Source organism: Lutjanus erythropterus, chromosome 3 (assembly GCF_056507025.1).
Source record: "Lutjanus erythropterus isolate fLutEry1 chromosome 3, fLutEry1.hap2, whole genome shotgun sequence".
Classification (NCBI taxonomy): Eukaryota; Metazoa; Chordata; class Actinopteri; order Lutjaniformes; family Lutjanidae; genus Lutjanus; species Lutjanus erythropterus.
The window spans coordinates 21,283,690-21,309,100 of NC_139319.1; the positions used below are offsets into that span (position 1 = coordinate 21,283,690).

A 25,411-nucleotide genomic window follows, 5' to 3' on the forward strand; every position below is an offset into this window, starting at 1 on the left:
GTGCTTATCTTGGTGTCAGCCAAAGAACAAAAAGCAATGTAAAATCCAACATCAAATAATCCTTAATATCATCTTGTTCTGTACAGGTGTGCAGCAGGATCTTAAGAATGAGTAATAGGGCCACAGAAAAAGAAGTTTTTTTTCATTTATTTTGCATTTCAAGAATTAAATCGGACTTGTAAATATTAGTGCCAGGTTTAAGAAAGAAAATCAGGAGGAAGATTTCTTTTTGCACCATGAAAATAAATTCAAAATGTTGAGATGTAGTTGAAATGTTTTTTCAGCTTTTTTTTTAGGTTTCTACAGGTTTTAATGAGTTAAATTTAAGGCCTATTTCATATCTACACCGGCAAGAAAAATGCAAAAGATTTGATAATTTTCAAGAGCTGCACGTTGGTTTTGTTTTCTAGCTGGTACAGCATGATCAATACACGTTTTTTCCCCCCAAACTATTAATAGCGAGAATGAAGTCAACGCAGCTTTCTAAGTGTTGACTAATGTTAATTTTATTATCCAATCTATTTTTAAGGCATGTAATATTGTTAAGACTTTTAAAGATTACATTCAGATGACTGGATTTTAGACTGTTTAAGGACCCTTGTAAGCCCTGAAGTTAATTTTTGACATTTTGACTTCATTCTCAAAGTTTAAAATAAATTCTCATGTTATCCCCTTATATCTGGCCCTTGTACTCCTCTGTAGAATCTTGCAATACTGTATGGTGTGGGTTGTGTTGTTTCATTTCAGTCAGCTAAAAATCCCATTGCCTGCTGGTTATTTCAAAAGACTCTTTATTGTTCCAATCACAGACACGTCTTTGTTGCATCTGTAATGGACAGTATAAAAACACATGATAAAGAAAATATACAACAGATGTTTAGCACCAGGTTTTTCAACAGAGGGCTAATGGTTATCACAAGACTGCACCACCTCACCTCCATCGTGTTGAAATGGCAACCATAGTGACACACATACAAGGGTTTTCAGACACACAATACAAGTTTAAGTTTTGACCTACAGCCAGACATCTTGGATCTCTAGAGGGCAGGAAAAGCATGATATTGATCCAAGATTAGTGTTTATCGATCATCTGTCTGGCCTTGTCTATCACACGGTTGATAAAAGCAAAAGAGCAGTAGGCCTAGCTGAGCCCCAGTGGAGGTAGGCGTCTCTTGCTGCAACTTGGAAAAACAAAAAACAAAAATGGAAACCTAAACAGCAACACATTTCCCACCTGCAGTTAAACAGTAAATAATGCTATGATAAAAAACAAAACAAAAAAACAATTAATGCTATTATAACAATTAAGGATCTGTTATTTTTCTGCTTCATTGAAGAGGAAAGCAGGTGGGAAAAAAACAGAGTTTGTATTGCAATATTCTTTTCAGATCACATTACATGGCTATAGAGACAACTGAAGTAACATCCCAGGCCATTGGTACTTGCGTACATCCATTCGTCTGTCAGCAATAAAATAATTACTACATACTGATAAATCATCTGGGTTTGTATTGCACCAAATATATTCTCTAGTTTTACAGTAGGGTTTGGTAGTGGGACATGGGATGTGCAAAATACGGGGGGAGGAATCTGTGTAGTGGGATTAATAATCTCAGATGGAATAGTGCAAGAAATACATCTGACACTAACATACAGTATATGCTTTGGGTGAAAACAAGACAATCACATGAAGGTAACTGAATTAAAACAAGACAACTCCCACAAACCAACAAATTAATCAGAATCTAATTTCTACAACTCCATAATGCCATTTTCTTCATCGCTTCACATATACCTCTACATTTCGTGGGGTGTTGGGGCTGGTTATGTATTCATGTACAACATGTAGGTTTGTGCTAACTGCAGTTTGGTGCCAAGACATGCAAATATAGTTTGAAAAATACTTGAAAAAAATACAAAAATATTTGGTTTTAGAACAGGCTGATAGCCAGTTACTGTTGTTCAAAACACAATTTTGTAGTTGGGGCCCATGCGCAAGATAGTGATTGGAGTAACGATGGGGCTTGGTCGACACCAAAGATTCCTTCATTTGAACTATGTTTTTGGCTACTTGCAAAACAACATGTGACTGAAGCATCAACAGAACTATTGCAAACAAGGCTTGGTTTGAGAGCATTGTCTATAAACTTTTATCAAATCTAAAATACAAAACAAATTATTAAATTAACAATTTGGAATTTGAACAGTGCCAAAGTTGCTATAAATAAAAATTTAAATTATAGGGGGGGTTTCAGAGCTGTACATTTTTATGGTGGAGATAATAACTTAAAAGTATTAAAAACTGTTACAGGTTTCAGGTTAAGATTTACAGAAAAAGGTCACTGGCTGAAAGAAGTGGTGGCCTCAATAATGAGGTATGTTTTGGGGGAGATGGCACCGTCTTTATGCAGTCAAGCTTTGTCTTTCCTTCCAATACAGCCTCTCTGACAGGGCTCACTGTATAAGCACTTATCCCATTAAAACTCTATTTGACGTAATGATCTGATGTACTTTACACGTTCAGAAAGGCAAAGGCCAAGTCGATGATAAAAATAAAATCAAACATTCTGTACATACATGTCCATGGATAAAAATAGTGCAACATCAAGCTTTTGTTAAGTTAGACTGCTACATAATTGCTGAGTGTAAGACTGAACCATAGTGGGATGGTCAGTCCACGTGGTCAGCTCAATGTCCAAAGGCACCACGTTAAAACCACAGTCCCTTTCCCAGGTTGGAGGAGGCCTCATGCTTCTTTTAGTTTTCTGTCAGGAAAGAAACAGCACAAGTTGATTCTTTTGGTAATCTGAAGCTGAGGCTTAATAAAAGCTGATGATGTGTTAAAGGTCCAGTGTGTAGGATTTAGTGTCATCTAGTGGTGAGCTTGCATACTGCGACCAGCTTCATCACCCTCCCCTAACCAAGCATGTCCGAGAACCTACAGCACCTGTGAAAATCAAGAAAAACACCAAAGACCCACTCTAGAGTGTCTGGTTTGTCCTTTTTAGGCTACTGTAGAAACCTGGTGGCGTTGGCCGGTGTAGATTACATGCAAACTCAATGCAAAGACACAAACAGACGCAAAACCAGGCACGAATGGTGCAACGTGAATATGAGAAATGCACGTATTTGCATGAGTTTAGTCAGGAATAGCCATAAACCAAAAGAGAAAAGCAAACTCTCTGGAGGATAACAGCCAGATAACACGTATTATTCAGCGGGCTTAATAGTAGGTTGCCAAACATGTAGTTTGGGAATGTGTTGCAATTAATCTCACACCTTTAACTAATAATTCTTATTAAACTGTTCCTAAAGCATAAAGTAATGTACACCTCGCCACAGGCTTGGGCACACCTGTGTCTAACTGCAATATCCCATCATAACTAGCAAGAAAATCACTTAAGTATACACTTGGCTTTGAGATAAGATAATTTCCACCTCAAATTATGATTTTCTCAGTAACTACTTATAAATGTTTTTCTGTGCAAGTCATACTTAAGATCAAAATTGATCATACATACTGTTCTATAAATGAGACCCCAGAGTTTCTGGAGGAAGTACGGTTCAGCGGAGTAACAATGGATTCTGTTCTGATCAAGACCAGTTTACCAGGGGAGGAGAAGCTCAATGTTTATTTTTCTAACTTTTGGGATTAGAAAGGGGATTTTTTTCCAGCAACACGAGACAAAAATCCACTTTCCTTTCTGTCTGAACACACCATGAGATGACAAAACAACTGCTATATTCAGGTGATTATGCACTAATGAAATCATACTTGTGAATATCAGATTCCATTTCTGCTGTATCCTCCCAATAGATCCCCTAAATCTTACACATTGGACCTTAAAATATGTTCAATAAAATAAGCAAGTATAGTTACCAACACACAAAGTCGTCCCATTTTGGCCCGCTTAGGCCTCTCATTCGAGATTGTCTCAACATCTTCGCTGGTGGTGGTTGTGGTGGTTCAAGAGACACAACCCCAGGACTTTTGTATTTGCCTTTCTTCCTCCCCACTGGCTTCTCATCCTGCCCCTGGACTGATTTAGGTGCAGAATCTGCTCGCTCACTTGAGGCAGTCCTATTCATGCGCCTTTTTCTTTCGGTTTTCACAGCTTTAACAACTCCTACCAGTTCTCTCTCCCTTCCTGCAAAGAGGTATGCAGAGGGTGACCCATCATCCAGTGTCACAGTACAGGAGTCCCACTCTTCCTCAGTTGATTCATTGTCTGGAGAGTTGATCTTCCTTAGAAACACACGGCATTCCTTTAACTTCTCAGGACTCCAGGCTTTAGAGCAGAGGTTCTGCTCTTTGGGTACATCCACAGGCTCCTGAGTTTGGTCAACAGAACTGGCGGCAGAACTGTTCCCCAAACTGTCAGATAACTGATATTTTGCTGATCTGCGTAATGCTTTACGTTTTGGTTGCAGTCCAGTCCCTACTTGTCCATATGAACAAACTGTAGCTGCTTTTTTGTTTTTCTTTTTCCACTGCCTCTTTTGCCACGTCTTCCTTTCTTTCTGGTTTAAGAACCTTGTCCTTGCTCTATATAGAGTGGCCTGGTATTTTCCAAATGCTCTGCTACTCCTCCATCGGGCTGCTTGATTGAACCTGCCTGTTGCAAACCTGGGAGTGAAAAGCTGTCGCTTACTACGTGTTGAATGAAGTGCCTTATTTTTCTTTCTCAACCGTCTTTGAGCCTGTTGATGTTGCAGTGGACTTTTTGGCACCATTTTGGCAAATTTCTTCATGTGTTTGCGGAGTCGCTCTGCCTGAGGACTGTGGCAAATACTTTTTTTATTGGCAGAACGAGGGAAGTGCACAAGTTCATAAGGATTACGGGAGCTTGCCTTCTTGACAATAGCCAGAGACTGTGTCTCTGTGGTCTGCATAAACCAGGAGCAGAGCTGCTGCATGCTACAGGACCTTGGTTTGTTAGGAGGGCAGTCAAACAGTGTTCGAACCACAGAGGAATGTTTTGACTTCCTGTTACCTTTAGTGCCTAGTTTAGAATCGAAGGAAATATCTTTTTCTTGATTTTCCACAGTGTCTGAGACCCAAGTGTCAGAGATGAGTCGTATTCGCCTGGCAAGCTCCTGGTTCATAGTCTTTTGCTCAGCTGATGCTGCCCACCACCTTAGCGTCTCTTTTGGGGTAAATATTGAGTCTACAGACACCCCTGCCACTCTGCTCAGGTCCTGAGAGATGTTCTTCCTCTCTTGTCCAAAGAGCTGTCTTTTCTCCCCTGAAGTTTCTACACCACTCTGTTGCTCCGCCTGTTTCCTTTCATTGTTGGCCTTGTTCAGCAGAAGTTGTTTAGAGCGCCGTAGCAGAGCATTACTGTGGCTGTATGATCTAGAAGAGGCTGTGGCAACAGCATGCAGAAAGTGGATTGATGGCTTTCTCACTCTCATTGAGTGACGCACCGCTACAGGCTGATTTGGCAGTTTGTCTATACTTTCATCCTTTGTTTCTTTCCCTTCCTCTGTTAGACTGCTTTTACTTGTTGATTGACGACTGATTGTCCAAGGCTCTTTGGCAGATCTGAATTCTGGTAGAAGTACTTTCTTATGAATTAGTGTTTCAGGAGACTGCCGAGTATCCTTATTTATCAGAATTTTACGATGTCGAGGTGACACTGTGGTTACTGTAACTGAGATTCCAGAGATTTTTTTAACTTTTGCAGGTCTACCTGGTTTTCTTGAGGGTACAGAATCATCCCGTTTCTGACATTTGATGTTACTGCTGGACTGAGGAGCAGACTCTTTCACAGGGCTGACAAAATGTAATTTCTCTGACAGTTCTGTGGATGTTGTTGTGATACTACCTGAGCTTGTGTTAGAGTTGTGCATTAAAATGCCCAAGTCTCTTTTAAGGCCCACTGCTTGGCAAGCATCATGGAACTCTGTTTGCAGCTGGTCAAAGCCCTCCGACACTGTCCGTTTATTTCTCCTTGAACGGCCATAAACTACTGTTATTTTGAGGTTCTTGTTTACGTTCTCATCAATGCCAGATGGCGCATCAGATTTTCCGTCAACTCTTTTTGCCCCTATTTCTGAATCTACAGCCTTCTGCTTGCGTGGGCGACCAATTGGCCTCTTAACTTTTTGCTCCAGCTGTGGTCCCAGCTTCTTTGGCCGACCTGGGCGCCTTTTTGGTGGGGTAGTTTCATGGAAAGATAAGTCACCTGGTGATCTCTGGCTCTCAGCTCCAGATACACGCTTAGTTGGAGTACCTTCACCTGACCTTCTAGTACTTATTTTGGGTGATGAAGAACCTGACTTTGATGAAGAGGCAGACTTGGCTGGTGAAGACGACTTGCTTGGTGAATTAGTTGACTTGGGTGTTGAGGAGGCAGACTTGCGTGGTGAAGAAACAGACTTGGCTGGTGAAGAAGCAGACTTGCGTGGTGAAGAAGCAGACTTGCGTGGTGAAGAAGCAGACTTGCGTGGTGAAGAAGTAGACTTGCGTGGTGAAGAAGCAGACTTGGGTGGTGAACAAGCCAATTTGGCAGGTGAGGTAGCAGACTTTAGTGGTGGAGAAAAAGATTTTACGTGTGAAGTAGCAGAATCAGTACTCTGGCTTTTATGTCTCTGAAGTGTCCCTGACCATGACGACTCTTCACATGGGTCAAAGGGTTCCTCTGCCTGTCCACTAGAACCAGATCCTGCTGATTTGAGACTGTATCTGACACCTTCCTTATCCTTTACTGGTGATACAAACATGAGCTTAATTGGACTAGTGTACTGGACTTGGGAGTTGGGAGGGCTCTCAACACAAGTAGCAGAGGTGGCATCCATATCTGATGTGTTTTTGGTGGTACCTGAAGCAGTCTTTGAGTTCTGTAGTCTTTTTGGAGACGATCGTAGCCTTCCAAAGGGTTTGGCACCACAATTACTGCCATCTGTCCCATTGTCTGAGCTGTATTTTGTAGGACTCTTCTCTTTGGCAACCACATTTTGTGGAAATACCTGGTTTGTGGATAGACTGTCTGACTCTTTACAAGATGGTCCACTTTGTTCTCTATGGGCTGATTCAAACGCAAGCTTCCGTTTGTGCTCAGGTGAGGACAGAGGGGTTTCACTTCTTGATTCGAGCTGGGTATCTTTAGAATCTGGATCTTTGGGTAAGGCATCCAGGGTGCTAGATGTCAATGCCTTGTCCTTCTGTGTTCTCTGGTTACAGACGCTTTCAGAGAAACATGCAAGAAAGAACATGGGCTCTGTGACATAGGAGGAGAACCGCTGTGGCGGGACTATATTTCTCCTGGATCTCCTTGCCTCCTTGGAGTGGTTTGACTGACATTTCTGCCTCTCCCTATGAAAATCTTTACCTTTTCCTGGTCTACTGTCATTGTCAGAACTTTGACCTAGTGGGGATTCTTCATTGTTCCTATCACTTCCAACACCGCTACCAATACCATTTTCTTTACAGGGCCTGCCACACGTTTTTGCTGAAGATGCAGTCCCAGTTTTAACCTGTGTTTGTACACTATCACCCTTTGAGCTTTGTTTGTCACACTTGCTCGGCGGCTCGAGGGTGGGTGTTTGAGCTTCTGAGAGAGCAAGGTCTTTTTCCTCACTGGATATCTCCCTTTCTTTCTCCTCTGCTTTGATGATCTGATCTTCTTCTGTTACTATAATTGTTTGTATCTCCTCTTTTACTTCATCACTGTCCCTTTCGCCAGTAAGAATGTCCCTTGGTCCCTCTTTTACTCTATGATTCTCTACAGGTTTCACACTTACCCCCATTTCTCTTTTAGACTCCTCTTTAACTAGGTTTGAATCTGATGAAGTGTTCGATGTAGTTCGGGTAACATTTTCATCTTTCATCCTTGCTCTCTTTGCTGGTGGCCCCCTTCTCCTACTGAAAGTCTGGTCAAACATAGCAAGCTCTCGTTTAATTTGTAAAGTATGCCTTCTGGTTGAAGCATCATCAGCAGATGTTGCCATAGCAGCAAGGACTTCTTGGCGACGACGGGAGCGGGTATTAGGTGACTTGGGCTCTTTGCTATCATGACGATTGAACAGCTCAGTGAGACTGTAGTCACTAGCACTGTCTGTATGAAGCACTGTGGTGATGATTTCTGTTAGGTGGGCATCAGCATGAAACTGCAAGTTCTGATTTGCTGGGAGCGGCTGTGGCAGTTCCTTTTCAGAGACATTAAGAGGTGTGGAAACCAGAGGTGGGTCTTTCTCTATTGGTTTGATTGTCTCCAGTTTCTCACTGAAGCGATTCACAACATCTTGCAGTAAGGTCCCATTTGGGTTCTGCTCAGCCTGATTACTTCTTAGAGTCTTTGACTCTTGCTCATCTTCTGTAGCTGTATCTTTATCTGCTTCCTGGTGAATTGCATTCACAGGACCAGATTTAGCTGTTGGGTCAGCTTCATCCTCTTGTCTATGGTGAAGGAGAGAGGGTGGCTTTTCATCAGTTTTCTTATTGATGTCAGAAGGGATAGGGGACAGAGGGGGAGGTGAGGGGCTCTGCTCCCTTTTCAGGACAGGACAAGGAGGATCACCATCTCCAATCCCTCTTTCCATTGTGTTCCTGACCTGCGTCAGACAGGCATGGTTTGAATAACAGAGACAAGAGTGGGGGTTGTGTTGATTACAGCAGATCGATGAGGAAGGGCATAAACTAGAGGAGTGAGTGCACAGTGAAGGGGATTTGGATGATGAAGGAGAGGATACAAATGAACACACTATGTTGTTGATACGACCTACAGCCAGGCTTTCGCAGGAAATGCAGTGCAGCCTCTTGGGGCAAAGAACAGTGTAGGTTTCCACCCTGGACCTCTGCAAACAGCAGTGGCTCGAGCCCCGAGGAGCTTCATTTTTACAGTCTGTTAAAGGGTAGTGATGGATGCTACAAGTGGACTTGCAGTCTCCTGGATGAAATATTGTGCTGCCATGACCTTGATGATCACAATCAGTTAAAGGGTAGTATGGGCTGCTGTTATGGGCTTTACATTCACTAAATGGGACTGCATTAGGGGTAACATTATCCTGTGGGTTTACACCACAATGACAGCAGTGAGATTCTATTTGATCTACAGGTCTGTGATTAAGGAACAACAGCAAATTTTCCTGGTGTGCCAGCTTCAGGATCTGGTAGAGTAAGGAACTGTGTGATGGGCAGAGCGAGTGGAGAACAGCATCCAACGCAGAGCTCTGATGACAATTAGTCCCTCGCTGTCCTGAATCTCCCAATTTTTCTGACAGCGATGGCAGCAGAGAGCTAGATGCAAAAATAAAAAGATTGGAGGTTTTACTCATAGCTGAGCCCAGTTTCAAATGACAAACAACAAATTAGTTCTCACACAGAGTCAGATTATGTTTTAAACTTTATATTATGTTCTATCATGGTCTGGTGTATGATTTCCACTTCATCCGTGTCTGAATATTCTGTAATCATGGGGCCTGTTTAAAGTCTAAATGTTACGAAGAATGCCTTCTTAATCCTTTTAGATCATACCCACACATACTCAACAATATATGGAAAAAAATCAATTTCTTTGTATTCTTATGCCAAAATCCAATGAAGTTTTTTTTTCCTATAAAACAAAATCTGATGTCCTTACATAGGATTGAACCAGCCAATTATATGACACCTACACATCAACCAAACTTACACATTTAGCAGCACAGGGCTTAGATTCATTAGTTAGCTAGGTAGAACAGCATTGTATGTTGGGTTATGGTACACCCACTTTTAAAAAAAATCCTCCAAAAGTTATATTCCACCTGTCTGCCCTGTTTCTCTGGTAAATACTACATGCTAGAGAAGCTAGATGTACTTTAATGAGACAAACATTTACAGATTTTAGCAGCAGCCCCAAAAGGACAATGTTGCGGTAGACAGCAATTCACTACTTCAAATGCACACTTATAGTTAACAATGTTATTCCCTTTTCATCATTTAACTTCCCAAGCTCACATTTTTGCTGGATTACAAAAGCTGTTTTTAGCCTGCAGCATGTGCCAACTGCAGCCTACTGCATTGTCTGCATTTACCAACATCATTAGAAAAACATAGTTATTCTTTAAATAATACACTAGCTAAAATCCAACTTCATAAAAATTGTTCATACATTGCTGGCATCATCTGTCAATGAAATATTAGTATACAGTGTTAATGAAACACGTTCGACCAAATACTAACAAGTGATAAGAAGAATTTTCAAACACACACATTGTGATGACATTTTTCTTTATAAACACCCAAATTAATGTGAGTGTGCTCTGAAATTGATTAGAAGGTTTTGGGGGTGGACAGAGCAAACTATTTTGGAATGGATTTCCAATAACAGCATAATAAGGCAGTCCCCTGAAAACAAAAACAATTGTCCTAGTAAGTGGTTAATAATCTACAAGAACCTAAAACAACCCATTATGTTAGTAAAATGATGACAACTGACTGATTAGAGAACTGTTTTATTGATGAGTTGCTGAAGGCAAATGATGACATTCTGCTACAAGCAGAAGGAACGATTGTAGAAACGCTTAAAACCAAAATGTTTTCTTCAACAGCACTTTCACCAACAAACTAAGATCTAAAAAACATCTAATGTTCAAATCAACTAACCGTTAAATCAAGGCCTGTGAGTGATTTACAAAAGCAAGTCATTGATTTAAATAACATTAAAATTACCCAAGTGTTTGATAAATAGTATTTTCAACAATTTAAGTACTGTATGTATCCCAACCTGTTCAACTGGGCTGGATGCAGTGTAAGAGTTACATTCTGTAGTGTTACTGTTGAGTTTGTTATTATAATCATTTTTTTTTCATCACTTAAATAATTTCCTCTTAACATAAGCACTGAACAACGACAATAGTCAGGGGTTTCATTTCAGGACTAAATAAATTATATAGTCAAACATTTAAAAGCGTTCATGCAGCTGAAGCAATACACATTTCACATTGCATCAAAGTGCCCCATTACAAATCAAGAACTACAACAATCAAACTAGTAAAATCACAGTTCTGATGCACAATCAATAAATAATAATAGTATGCTGCAACAACACAAAAAGGTTTCTACAATAAAAATGCTTCCTATAAATCATAGTGCAATAATTGATTTATGCATAAATAGCAGATTTCTGTTAAGTCGTTTCAAAGATTTGCCAGCAGTTCAGTCAAAAAAAAAAAAAAAAAAAAAAAAAAAAAAAAAAAAAAAAGGAAAAAAAAGCTCCATTTGAAAACAAGCCCAGCTTTGTTCCCGGAATATACTGCAGCTAAACTTAAGCAATGAAATAATTGCCTTTTTCTACTTCTTAAGAGGTGTTTAGGCTTGTTCACAAACTGGCCCTTTGATATAAATAGCAGATACTTCCCAGAGTAGAGACATCATGCTGCACTATGCTGTAGCCCCAGACACAGGCACTGTGTTCTGTTATGAGTAGAGACATTCAAGAGCGGAGACATCAGTATTTGTATAGTTGCCAAAGTTAAAAAGGTTGAAATGCCAAACAACCTGACCGAAAAAGCATTAAAACAAATCAAACAGCTTTACAGTTAGCCTTAAAATTACAAATGACACATACAAAGTTAACCAACAAGGAATCTGCTTCTGGGTGACAGCTAAGAAAATGTCAGATCTCTTGAAAATACCAAAGGGCAGATTTGAAACCATTTCTAAAAATTCATTCACACTCCACTTAACGGCCGACCGACTGTATAATAATTGAAGTTTCAGTGTTGTTGATGGCAATACGTTTACACTTAATTGTAGTTCCTTGAGAGACAAACGGCTCATAAGTGTTCCTATGCTAAAAAGAGCTCATACCCCAGCAGATTGAGCATCATAACACAGAGGCCTTGATGTGAAACCTGATACTGGGCTATAGGCAGATAAGTTCAGAGGTATATGTGGCAACGAGGTTAGAGAGAAAGAGACAGGCAGGCTGACATCACAGCAAAACAAATCGAAGCAGCTTTGTGTGGGTAACCCTGAACTGCTGCTTTGGTAGTAGCACTGTTAATGGAAATAGGCCCATCTCAGAGACAGACATGAGTGTAGACGTAACATTTTGCCAGACGCAGACAAAGAAGCCTGTAAGCCTTGCACTGAATCAAGTCATTGTCACACTGCTGACTTTTCACAAAAAAACTACTGTAACCTCCAGTAGCCTTCACAATCAACCATCAATAACATTTGACCCCATCTATACACTAAATTCCAGTTGAAATGAGCGTCTTTGTTGTAGCTACGCTTCTTTGTGCCAGAGAAACAGTCCAGTAGCTAAAGTTTTAAGCAGCAGTCATGTATGAGGTTTACATTAATACAGCTACAGTAGCAGAATCAGTAAATATCTGTGATAATAAAAGAACATCTTTCACAAACAGTACACATACACAATAACATATAGTTCTCAAGCTTATCAGTGCACATTTTAAAACATGCTGCACAGTTGCATTCCAACTACACTCAATACAATGTTTAGACTAGCTTGCACAAAGAGAGGAAAAACTATGTGGACACAAAATGGCTTTCTAAAGTAATCTCTTCAACAAAAACTCATAATGAAGATGTAGCCAACACAGCAGTTTGTACTGTACAATCTCCCTGTTTGTAGAGGTGTCTACCAATAGCAATGAGTTTTTAATCTGTTATAATGGCTCTAAGTCACTTCAGTAAGCTGGGTAAAATACCCAGAGAGAGATAGAAAGCTGCAAATGACAATCATCAATGCTCCATTAACAAGGAGCTTTAAGAATTGAATCAAACCTGAATAACCTAACAATCTAACAGCTAGCAAACATGACAGTCACACTTTAGTTCCAAGCTCTAAGAGGTCCACAACTGTGATTCTCATGCTTGATCCTGGGCAATCTGGTGGACAGTGAATGTCAGTTCTTCTCCTTGAAGAAAAACCTAATTTTATAAACATGAGGACAAAGTTAAGAATTTCCTAAAGTTTTTTAAGGATACTGCTGGTGTTATTTTATCCTGTTATTAGTAACAACAAATCTCCTCACAAGACCAAAACCAACAACTGCTTAAGCCTGAAAAGTAGTCTTTTTAGGCACAGACTGATACCACTGTGCTGTAGAACTCCATTTAATCCAGAATTACTGTATATATAATATGATGCACATTTGCACAATGCACACATTTAAACAGGGGCACATAAGAGCAAGATCAATCAAAAAAGTAGTAGACTAAAGCAGCAACGTTTTAGTCCAGGATGACCAAGTGTTTATAAGGTGGAGCATTTTCCTTGCAAGTTTTAGTTGACTTGGTCAAATTTTGCTGATTTGGTAACTTTTGTGCTTCTACCATTTGTAAGTAGGATACATAGTTAAATGGTTTCCTTTTTTGCCTGTTTTTACAATCATGAGTTTGCAAAGGGCATTTTATTTTGAAAATTCACCAGATTCTCTATGCTGTTACTATGTCTGACATGGCTATGGAGCTTGACGCACGCAGCTTCTATCAAAAATAGAAATGGCGTTTATTCTCTGCAGGACAGGGCAGAGAGCTGCCTCTGAAATGCACTGCTGCATTTCTAGTAGAACCACAGCATTGTCTAAAACGGCTGCTTCTGGCAGTTGTGCCTGATGGAATCAGCCAGTAAGACAAAAATGACGTCTTTAATCAGTCCCTCTAGAAAGTTGCAATGTTTTGATCGCAGCAATTTACGCAAATTCAACAAATCTGTGTCTAGAGTGCAACCTTGCAAATTTGTCAAATCGCCACTTTTCTGTAAATTTGACCAATCATCTCAGCGTCCTGCAATTTTCACCAATCAGAGCAGTCAACTGCAAACGTCATACATGTGAATCTCAATGAACTGACTCAATGTCTTATTTTTTTGTTTTTTCATTTTGTCACAGGTACTGAAAAGATCAGGTCTGTCATTGTTATTGACATTTATCAATGCCCTGTGCACTTTTATATTTATATTTATATTATATATAATTTTGTGCTTGCTGTTTTAACTGACTTTGAGCTCCAAAATTTTTTTTTTGCTTCTTTGTGGAATATGCCCTGGGTGCCTTTCTTCATTTACAAATTAAGCATATTTTGTTGTTTTTCTTTTTGGTAAGGTTGCTTGGAACACTGAGAACAGAGTGCTGTTTTATTCTCCCTGCAATAAGTTGCCTTTGATTTTTAATGAATAGAAAACACAGTTTTTTTTGCCATTTTCACTTGCTCCCATAATACCATTGCAAAAAACCCCAAAAACATTGTAAACGGCATTATAATTTTTTTCTTTAGAAAACCTGCTGTGATATCTGTCTCCTGGGGAGACTTAAATATTTGTGCAGAGTGTGTGCACATATGCCACTAAAAATCTGTCACTAACATTACAAAAAATTAGGCTACAGAGAATTTGAATATATCAGGCTTTAGTCATGAAGAAAACACATTAGTAGGATAAAATTCATTTTTAGTTTTGGTCTTTAAATTTGTTGATAGCAGTAAACAGATAATATAATGCAAGCCATATCCTTTAAAGTTTGTTTAGATTTAACAATATAAACTGAAGCTATGAGGAGTTTGTTGAGTTTAGCAGCCCCTGTTGAAAAGCTGCAATGAGCACCAACACCTCTTGAAAAATGCTGAACCTCGTAGCTGCTTTAATAAAAGCCCAGGACTAAGCAGGAGAAATACAGTTAAAAGTGTGACTATCACATTACAGACATAGTTAAAAGACCTGAATATCGATATCCATATATTTTGTAAAAGGCATGTGTTGTGTTTTAACAAGTGTCTCCAGAGAACATTTATCTTGTAAGAGGTGATGAGTTCAAGTGTTGAGGAGTTCTGGAGGCGTTTCGTGGTCTAGAACCTCTTTGCTTCAGCAGCAGAGGCGAGAGTCCCTGAGTTAGTGGAACTGGTCATGGAACCAGAACCAGATGAGTTGGAATTGGATGAACAAAAGTTGGCAGATTTCTTCTTGGGTGGATTCTTCAGTGTACCGGTACGCTCCTTGACTTTGTATTCCAGTGTGCTATGGGGTATCCCATAAACTCCCTGGGCCTTAGACACGCTCATGCGACCTGCCATCACCATGTTGATAGCCTCTTCCAGCAGGTCGTGGTCGTACTGCCGGTATCTTCCACGTTTCTTTCTCGGCTGCTTGTCTTTATCCCGGCCACCTGCCCCTTCTTCTGAATCATCCAGCGAGGACCCCCGTTGTCCCAGGCGATGAGGTGAGTGGTTGGCAATGCCTGGACCACCATGTGGTAAGAAAGGAGGTCTGAGTTTGAAGAGAGATGAAGGTCTTGCAGAAGCGGTTGATGAACTGGCAGTACCTTCTGTTGAGGAGGTTCGTTGATGTAGGTTTTCAGCCACGCTGCAACTCTCAGCTGGGACCGACCTGTTGTGGTCAGACATTGAACGGACCTGAGGAATACGCAGGGGCGTGGCTGGCTCCAGACTGGGGGTGGGGCTTGGCGGGGGCTGGAGAGCATCCCTGAGCTGGGGAAAAGTGTGGGGGAGGGTTTTCTGCAGACCACTCGGCTGATAAAAGGTAAGAGAGGAGGAAGGGAAACTCAAGTCTCCATTCTCCTCTGCAGCTCCCCCAATTTCTGCCCGCTCTGCCCATGCCGCCACCTTCTGCAGAACAAGGCGGGCTTCGCCACCCAGCATCGATGACATCACATTGTATGATGTCACTTCATCCCTGAAATCTCTGCTTCCTGGTGCGAGTTGACGTAGCATTCCCAGCCTTCCATCTGCCCAGCCGTCAAGACTTTGCCTCAGGGTGTGAAGAGGTATTCCATAAAGCAAGGCGGCCCGCTGCTCCTGCAGCCTCCCTGAACGTATATCCTTCAAGGCCTTGGACAGCAACCCCTCAGACAGCTCCAAGCTCCTCTCAATGTACTCTTCCTTCTGCCTGCGCTGCCTCCTAAGGATGGGAGGACCAAACAGCAGGGTCAGGATGGAGGTGATGGAGGGGGTTTGATTTTGGCATAGGGGACAGGGGGTGCAGAGCGAGGGGTCCACTCCTTTATGCCTTGTGTTGGTAACATCACTGCGACTGTTATGTTTCATGTCTGTCTGCTCTCAGTCTGTTTCTGCGCCCTCACACACACTGCTGCTGTGTGTCTCTCATGCACACACATTGTGTGTGGCAAAGCCTCTTCACGTCCAGGTGGGACAGTCTGTGAATGGCTGGGGTTACTTTGACGCGCACACACAACCCCTGTAGTTTTGTGATATCCTTCAGTGAGAGTCCTACATGCTCGAAGGTTGAATAATCAAACTCATCATAACTGGATCAGTAAAAAAGGAGGTAAAATCGTTGTGAGGTACTGCAATGTTCTCATTGTACAATCATGAGCTGTTGTCAAATGTTATAATACGGTGCCATTGCTGTGACGTTACCGCTCAAGAGATAAAAGAGTCAACCCCATAGAACCAAAACATCAAACACAAGCTACCTCTTCATAATGACTACCAATGAACTGACCCCAAAGAACTGCCAAAAAGTAGTATGCATTGTCATTCAGGCCAGGGAGATGTTAATTTGTAAACTTAAAGGGTAACTAAGTTATTTTTCAACCTGGATCTAATTTTAAAATGTTGTTGTGTCCAAGTAGCTAACAGGGACATTTTTGAATTTGGTCCAGTGTTGAGGGAGAGTGCTGTAGCCAGCAACTGCACATTGTCAAACTAAGTCCACTGAAAGAGTTTTTTTTTTCTTCTTCTTCTTCTTCTTTTTTTTCTCAGATTGTTGTTAAAAGTAACATTATGGAAAGGATACCTACAGAGATAGACCTTTTCTTAAAAGAGTAAGTTATGTTTTATTTAACTGGAAACAGCCGTTTCATTACTCTCGTCAAACTAACCAGACTCCCTTTATCAAACAGTAATTTTAATATCGCCATCTTCGTTCAGTTTTATGTTTCTGCAGACCTCAAAAAATTACCATTTCATATATGGATTCTGGTTAGTTTGGCAAGAGCAACTAGACAACTGTTTCTGGTAAGACAAAATGTATCATACTCTTAAAAAAAAAAAGTTCTTTCTCTGTAGGGATCCGTTGAATAATGTTGTCAGACACTTATAACGATCAGTGACATAAACAGGTACTTTCAGTGGACGTACTTTGATGGTACACAGTTGTCCAAAGGGATTTAAGGTGCGGCTGCAGCTCACCCTAAATACCAAAGCAATTTCAAAAATTCTTGTCCTCAGTAGACACAAAAACAAGGAAAAATAGGGTCCAGGTTGGAAAATACCGAAGTTACCCTTTAAATCAAGCAGCCTGGTGAAAATGACAGTAACAACACAGTAAACGCTAAACTTCCAATCTTAGCCATGTTATTCACCTAAAAGGAAATGCAGTAGACAATAGTACTGAACTCAGTCAGAAATGGGGATTTCCTCACATGCAAAATAATGTTTCAGTCATAGTGGGTTTGAACAAAAATGCCTTGGTCATGTAAATTTATCATTGTATTTTAGAGAAAAACCCTAGTTTTAAACATAAGTAATGATAGGGCTTTCTATTGCATTTTGCCACAAGGCAACTACCACTAAAATTTACAGGCGAAGGAAATCCAAGAGTAAAAAAAACTCTTACCCTGAGGCTTTGTGATTAGATGAGGATGTTGATGAAGTTGCTGAGCAGGCAGAGTTCCTGTTGGAGAGGTCGAGCACGCCATCTGTTACAGGAAGAATTTATTTAAACTGGTTAGGGCTTGAGTTAAAGTACTTTGGTAAAGATTTGGAAACTGGAAACATTTCTTTATTGGCTTTGAATTCACAACATGCTCCATGCTTTCCCTACCTGGTTCACTCTCTTTCTCCTCCTGGGTTCGGCTCACTGTGAGGTCCAGAGGGGTATCAGATGTTTCTGACAATGGTGATGAGGTCCTTGTTTTAACACCATTTGTACTGGTGTGGAGCAGGCACTTGGACGCATACTCCAAGGCAAACTGATGTATCATCTTCTTCATCAGCTCCTGGGCAACCGGAGGGATGTTGGAATCACAGCCAATGGGCACATCTAATGAAGAAGGCACAGATGCAGACAGAACTTATAAAAGGGAGTAAATTTGACCCCACAACACTACAAGCATGATTTCCATTACCCACAAGGTATTTTTGTGTACCATTTCTCCAGAGCTCATAGGTTATTTTCATGATTTGGTTTGGTCTGCCTTGTTCATCTGGAAATGCTGGCAACTGCACCATATCTGATATTGTTGTTTGGCAGAGACATTTGTTGAATTAAAGTTCACCCAAAAATTAAATTTCACTCAATATCTACTCACCCCTGTGCTGATGTGAGGATGGGTGAAGATCTCCAGTTCACAAAACACTCCAAGAGCTTCAGTAGAAAACAGCGTTGCAGCCAAATCCAGTACAATTGAAGTGAATGGTGACCAGTTTTAAAATGAAAAAAAAAAAAAAAAAAAAAAAAAAAACACAAAAAACCCCCACACAAAATGTCTCCATACTGCTCGTGTGGTGTAATCCTAGTGTCCGTAACCCGCACCATTAAAATCTGCCCCAAAAAGACGCCACTTACACCATATTTTTAGTCTAAATGTCAACTGTAGCCTCTCAGACCGGATCCGCGTGCACATGCCTGAAGCAGGTACACAGGCTCTCGCCCAAGTAAGATATAGGAGATGTTGCAATACCTTCACATCTGTGTTTACATGCTACCTGGAAGCGACTCAGACAACAGAGAGAGATCTGCTCAGAAATAGTGACTTGCTACACACACGGTTGACTTCGCAAACTTTCAACAAAGAAGAAAATGTCCGAGGACTTTGGCATTGAAGAGGAACATCATTTCTTTGCTGCAGCTGCGCTGCTTGAGCAAGAGCTTGTGTACTCGCTTCAGGCGTGTGCACGCGGATCTGGTCTCAGAGGCTACAGTTGACATTTAGGTTAAAAACATGGTGTAAATGGCGTCTTTTGGGGTCAAATTTTAATGTCATGGCTTACGGACACTTGGATTACTCCACACGAACAGTATGGAGACATTTTGTGTGTGTGTTTTTTTTGTGTTCTTTTTTTCATTTTAAAACTGGTCACTGTTCACTTCAACTGTACTGGATTTGGCTGCAACGCTGTTTTCCACTGAAGCTCTTGGAGTGTTTTGTGAACTGGAGGTCTTCACCCATCCTCACATCAGCACAGGGGTGTGTAGATATCGAGTGAAATTTAATTTTTGGATGAACTATCACTTTGAATAAAGCCAGGCATACAAGAGCAGTCGTTTCAAGCAAAAGCCTTGTTGTTTTATTATTCTGTTCATTTAAACTGCTTATACTTCATGAAATAATGTTTCAAACAACTGATGTGCCGCTACAATTGTTAACAGAAAACCTAAACCTATCCTAAACTTAGAAGAAGATGGGTGTTTTGTATCTTATTACTTATTAACTATTGATGAATAATTGCTTGTTGATTGTTAATGTGTTCAACTATCAGTTAAAGGAAAATGCACAAAATTTGCAACCCTAGTACCCACAGAGTGTTTTTTCTACCATCTTGCAATAAATTCATTGTGCCTGAATTCTCTCCTGGTCCCAACACGCAACAAGTGTCTCCAAACTGTCCTAATTTACAGGAATCTCTTATTGGGCAATATATTAGGAAAAAAAGTATTTGAAGGTGGGAAAAATCAACCTTTTTAAGTAACTAAATCTGTTTTTTGTTTTATCTTTGAGCTGGTTCACTGGCTCTACCACAGTCTCTCAGCTGACCTTGCTCTCTATTTTTGTGTGCATGCTGCAGAGCTGCAGCATTATAACAAATTACACCAAAACACTAAACTAACCGATAATGGCAGGTCATTGCCAGATTTCTATGTGGCAAAATAAGCTATGCAATTGGACTACATACAGACAACATTGGTTTGAATTTGTTTGTAACAATTTAAAGTGCACATAACAACAAGGAGCTGGTTTAAAAAAGGCTGATATATCTTCCATTATGTGGACATGGTTTGAGTTTGAAAAATTGATGGTGGTTGTAAGGGGTGGTAACATTTGATTATTGCAGTGTTGCACATTAAATGTTCTTAAAATACCTCTGTTCTACATGAAGTATATCCTTTAAAATACAGTTATGAGTACAGTAATAAGCTGCCATGCAGTTGCCATGCTCTAACTCCTCTGAAGTATTGAATGTATATAGTACATTGAAATTTCAAGAAAACAAATATGCTATCGTCCGGACTTGAAATGATATCATGATATAAACTTTAGAGCATAATGCAAGGGCTTAAAGAGTAGTCCTTAGCCAGTTAAAAAGAAGCAGGAGCTTTTTATTCAATTACTTTTATTTTTTATGTTAATTTTGGGGGCTATTACAGTGGAAACACTACCACTTTGTCCCCAGGGGTCTCCAAAATCCAAAGAAATATAAGTTTGTGGTGGCTTGTAGTGGCTTTGTCAACTACACGGCTGACTTGCAAATATAGTATTTAGCATTAACCTGGTCTAAGCTGGAGCATTTACTTTCACATTCATATATAACACTTGGGTTGACCTCAAGGACCCCTTGAGGACACCCAACCCCATTTTAGGAACTCTTGTTGTAGCATATGATCATATGACTTGCAAGAATTTGTCCCTTTATAAACTGTTGAAGGTCTGGATTATCCAGAGGAACAGCACATCGCATGTCACAAGATGAATCAAATTTATGTTTAAACAAATGAAATGTGCCAGCAGCAACATCAGAAAGGGATAAGTCAAACCTCAGCATGTAAAACCAAAACTTTTTGCACAGCAAATACTTAGCTAGGTGCGAAAATGGGATTTGACAATTTGGCTATGGATACATTCATGATAGTCTTCAGACAGCTAGTGACAGCACACAATTGTGCTAATGGCAAGCCAATATGCTGAAATGCCCAAACAATCTGAAACCATTACAGGTAGATACACCAAAAACGACCCCTCCAATTTTCACACCAACCTAGAGTAATGTAGAAAATTGTAATAACTAAGGCCTCTATTTAGATGGCATCTGAGTAACTACTAGGTGAAAGGTGATAGCTATGTGCCTACTACAGGAGCTATGTCTGATCATAAGCTGACACGCTGCCAAGCTCAACAAGGCGGAAAGACACCCAACCCACCTTTCTTATGAAACACAGCTTGGAGGAACCTGTGTGCTGATTGGCTGCTCTCAGAGATGGTTGGAGCCAGACAGGGAGAGTAATCGGAGGGGGAGGAGAGGGGCGATGAGGCTGAAGGTACTTGATCCTACAAGAAAAATTTTGAAAAAAATACTTAATGTTTTTTTTTACTACCATGAGAAAAAGATATATATATATATGTACACACACACACACACACACACACACACACACACACACACACACACGGATCATCTTCACTTGCACAGTTCTTACACTGAGTTTGTCCAGGGGAAGTTTACAGAAAGAACATTGGGAGCAGCTTGCTTCTGGGGACCAGTCAACCACCTCTTCAGGTTCACAGTCTGAAAGACATACAATCATATAACAAAATAACAAGCCATTAAATTTTAGGAAGTACCAAGGATCAAACAGCCCGTTACCCAATACAGAATTTGACTATGGGCAGTAGTGATGAATTGTCTCAGCCAAGATATTGCTGTATGAATTATTGCTAAATAAATAACACATTCTACCGAACTCTTGCACTTGAGAAAATCCTTCAGTATAGAAGGTTGTATCGGATTACAAACTCTGACTGTGAGAGCCTAAGTGTGCAGGATTTTTTGCTTCTTTCACTATACAATTTAGACCAACACAATTACGGCCCCTAATATCTCTGGTTGCAGATGACGATTGCAGCAAAGAGCAGGACTGCTTTATGACAATACTGGACTGGTTATTATACCTGTAATCGTTTCCACTGTTGAATTTACTGCAAATGTAACATCATATGACTTGATCAGTGCTTTAAAAATTAGAAATAAATAAATGCCACTCAAACAGTATTTGCACCCAGCAATTCATCATGGCTGCCAGGTCTCTATCACACATCATCTGATTATGTTCTTGTCTAGCCTGAAACCCCAGATGGCACTGCAAACCTGGGACAGTGTCAAACAAACTGCATGTTTGGCTGTTCGTGGAAGTCCTAGTGGCCTATGACGACATACTGCAAGCTAATGGACATGGTAGAGCTACCACAAGTGAAAAGTTGTGTATATCCCTGTCAGGAGTGCAAACATTTGCAACAATCCAATATATTACATTTCACATTTGACTTGATAGGATTCAATTTAGCTGCAATTCCATTTTATTGATTTCTGATTTCATATTAATTGCATTTAATTGGCATTATTTGTACCTGGACTACGGGTATAAATTTTGACTGAGAGGACCAAAAAGAAACAGACATAATCTGATTCCCTCTTGGCTCAAAAAGGGTCTTACAGATTACTACTATGACTACTACTACTACTACAGACCAAATGACCTAAAATAATATGCACTGCCACACAATGGATAGTGATGTGTATGGCAACATTTTGGAATGTCCTCACAGATGCATCTTTCACAGAAAAACTGCTGACGAGGAGCAATTAGGGGCCAGTGTACCATGTAATACTAGCGTTGTTTTTTCCTGCTTTGACCTGACTTAGGTTCAGCACCATGTTGCCTTCTAATACTGGGAGAAAGTTTGTCAGTGCCACTGTTGTATTTTATGTCAAGGGTACACATTTTATATACTGCAAATATTTGTAAGTTCCCTTTCTTGTAGTTCTTTTTTATTCTGAAGTACATCAGGATGGCAGCAACTGCCATAGGGTCCGATGGACCGAGACGTCATTGTCCATGTAAAAATGTCTGTCCAAGTTGCTTTACACTCAGAGAGGCACATGAGGGGGAAGGGGGGTATCTATCCATAACTCTAAAGAAAAAGATTAAATTAATCGCTTTTAAAACTGAGCAGCTGTGCATAGGATTTCATTAACATTATGCAGTTGAAAATAATAGGGATGTGAATTAATAAGATTTTATCAATATCAATGCCATTAACAATACTGCTTATCAGTCCAATTCTTTATTGACGCCTGATCAATTTTCTGTGGGGAAAAAAGTAGGCCATAGGGTTTTCAGTATCATGCAACTGTTTGATTATCTGAGTCTGAACACAACGTAGAAACAGCAGCAAAAATGCATGTAACTCAGGTGGGGATATATTTTTCATATTATGTCTCTGTGATGACTTCTTCTCGTTGCAAGTTTCCAGGACCATAGACACATGAATCTGTTTGGCAATGCACAACTGTCAGAAAACAAGCCATCGTCTATAGGGGAATTAATAAAGTGAGGGCTTCTGTTGGATTGGATAATTTGGAACAGCTTCTCAAGTGAAACCAGTTCTTGATTCCCATCCCTATATACCTGGCAAACAGGAAGCTTGAATGTGCCACACAACACTGAACGCATGTTTACAGTGACTCAGTTCTACAAACACTGTCCCGCTACCGTAAATACTCAATGGAGAACCAAATGTGAATCAATCCATGGCTGAAAATATTCCACAACAAATGGACTGTCTGCTCCTGTCTAAGTAATATTTGCCTAAATCTTCCATGACCACCTGTTTGGGCAAATGTGTTGTCTTGTCTTGTAATAAAATAAATATCTTTGACAATCTTCTAAAGATGTACATCATACGAGCAAATGTCCCTGGCTCTAAGGGCAACACACTGTGTTGTGAGGTCAGAAAGTGTTAGGAGACAAAAACATAGTTAGTTTTGGTCTTTTTTTTGTTGAAAATAAATATAAATTATACACCATACAAACACAATGACCCACCATCAAATAAATTGAGGTCTTTCAGCAGCATTGGGCCATAAATTCCCTCCAGAATGCTTTCAAACCCTGCAAGACAATATAAACAGAGACAGTTCTTCAGTACTGACATGAACGAGATCTGCATACTAGAAATGCTTGACATTTGGACGATGTGTGTTCTAACTTAATGCCTGTGCCCAACTAGACCAGTCTGACAAGATAGATAAGTGCAATGTTAGTCAGCTGTCAAATTACAGACTACCACATTTGTATTGCTTAATACTGAGTCCTTATCATCACTTGGTAAACAACTCGTAAATAGCAGTTGCATATATATTTCAGTAATATTTTTTGTTTCGTGTAGTCATAGTGTGATGTCACGCTGACTAAATATGATAAACAAAAACAAAGGCAGCGAAGTTAACTTCGGGTGAACTACGGTAGTCTGGGGTTGCCTGCTTCTGTAGCATAAAAAACTGTGATCGGAATAGCAATCGGTTCATGGAAGACCGTTACCCGAGACAAGCGAGATGTATGCTTCTCTCATATTGCACTGACATTCACAGCCCTAACGTAGCAACAATCCCCTCCCCCAAATAACATCAACAGCGAACATGTTAGCATAGCTTGCTAGCTTGGCATTAGCATAAGCAACATATTAGTCAATAAATAAAACCAGCTAGCGCTGTAACTATCTGTTAGCTGCATATAATATGATACGCCTTAATGCTACATGTTCGATATCCTCTCTGTCATACAAAAATATGTGAAAAGCTAGCACCGGCGACTAGCAACCTAGCTCAGATGGACAAAGAAAAGGAGCCAACTCGGATGGCTAGCCAGCTGGTAAATATTAGCCTGCCTGCCAGCTTAACTTAACGGCTAAAGCTGGCCACCTATGGTGCCAGGCTACTGGCTAGCTAATGTTAGCTAGCAATAGCTAGCAACCTAACATAGCTCGGGGTAGCGATCCCTCTGCTACCGGGCGAAATCGCTTTTAAACTCGTTGATTTTTTACAAAATATGAAACTGCACATGGAGCATACCAACGCAGTGTATCAATTTGTGTCGCCAGAAATCAAGTTCCCGCCGAAACCCTTTCCTTTCTGCCGTGCATTTGGAGCAGTGCACGGCCGCCATTCTGACTCCTTCCCCCCTCTCTCTCCCTCTGAACGGCAGGAAGCGGCTGTGGACGGTTTACCGCTGCCGTCTCGAGAAGGGAACCCCAGACCCGCGAATGATCTCGCGAGAGTGATCATTTTAAACGAAATCGTGATCTTTTCCTTCCTGCCAACCAAGCGTTTTCGCCCATAAACCTACCTTAATGACTGTTTTGTCACACTGTAAAACACAATTAGTTTGTAAAGCGTGCACAATGACAAGACTACGCTTCGCGAGATTTTCCCAAATCTAGGGTTCCCTTATATAAACGACCGTTTACCGCTGCAGCACAGCAGTTGCATTACCCCCAGACTACCGCTAGAGAGAGAGAGAGAGAGAGAGAGAGAGAGAGAGAGAGAGAGAGAGAGAGAGAGAGAGAGAGAGAGAGAGAGAGAGAGAGAGAGAGAGAGAGAAATGGGACATTTTTGCCCTGAACTGGGTCTCACAGATAAAACCGACTCCCGCTTTGTGTCATAAGCCCACAAGCGATATTTTTGTTAAGTGTAAACTACTTTAATAAA

The 25,411-nt window shown here is 40.5% G+C and overlaps 1 protein-coding gene across 2 annotated transcripts; it reads right to left on the reverse strand.

Annotated features, from left to right (window-relative positions):
- Positions 1-774: 774 nt before the first annotated feature.
- lcorl (ligand dependent nuclear receptor corepressor-like) lies at positions 775-24,897 on the reverse strand. 2 transcript variants are annotated; one of them, XM_084715373.1, is made up of 8 exons: positions 24,776-24,897; positions 23,751-23,816; positions 21,345-21,433; positions 21,069-21,195; positions 17,754-17,972; positions 17,547-17,628; positions 3,881-9,241; positions 775-2,765 (listed from the first exon to the last, which is right to left on the reverse strand). In XM_084715373.1, coding segments are annotated over exons 1-8 (6,039 nt in total). In that variant the 5' UTR covers positions 24,870-24,897; the 3' UTR covers positions 775-2,764. The 2 variants fall into 2 exon arrangements, with proteins under 2 accessions (XP_084571499.1, XP_084571500.1); XM_084715374.1 differs by lacking the exons at positions 775-2,765; positions 3,881-9,241 and adding an exon at positions 14,391-15,866.
- Between the last annotated feature and the right edge of the window lie 514 nt (positions 24,898-25,411).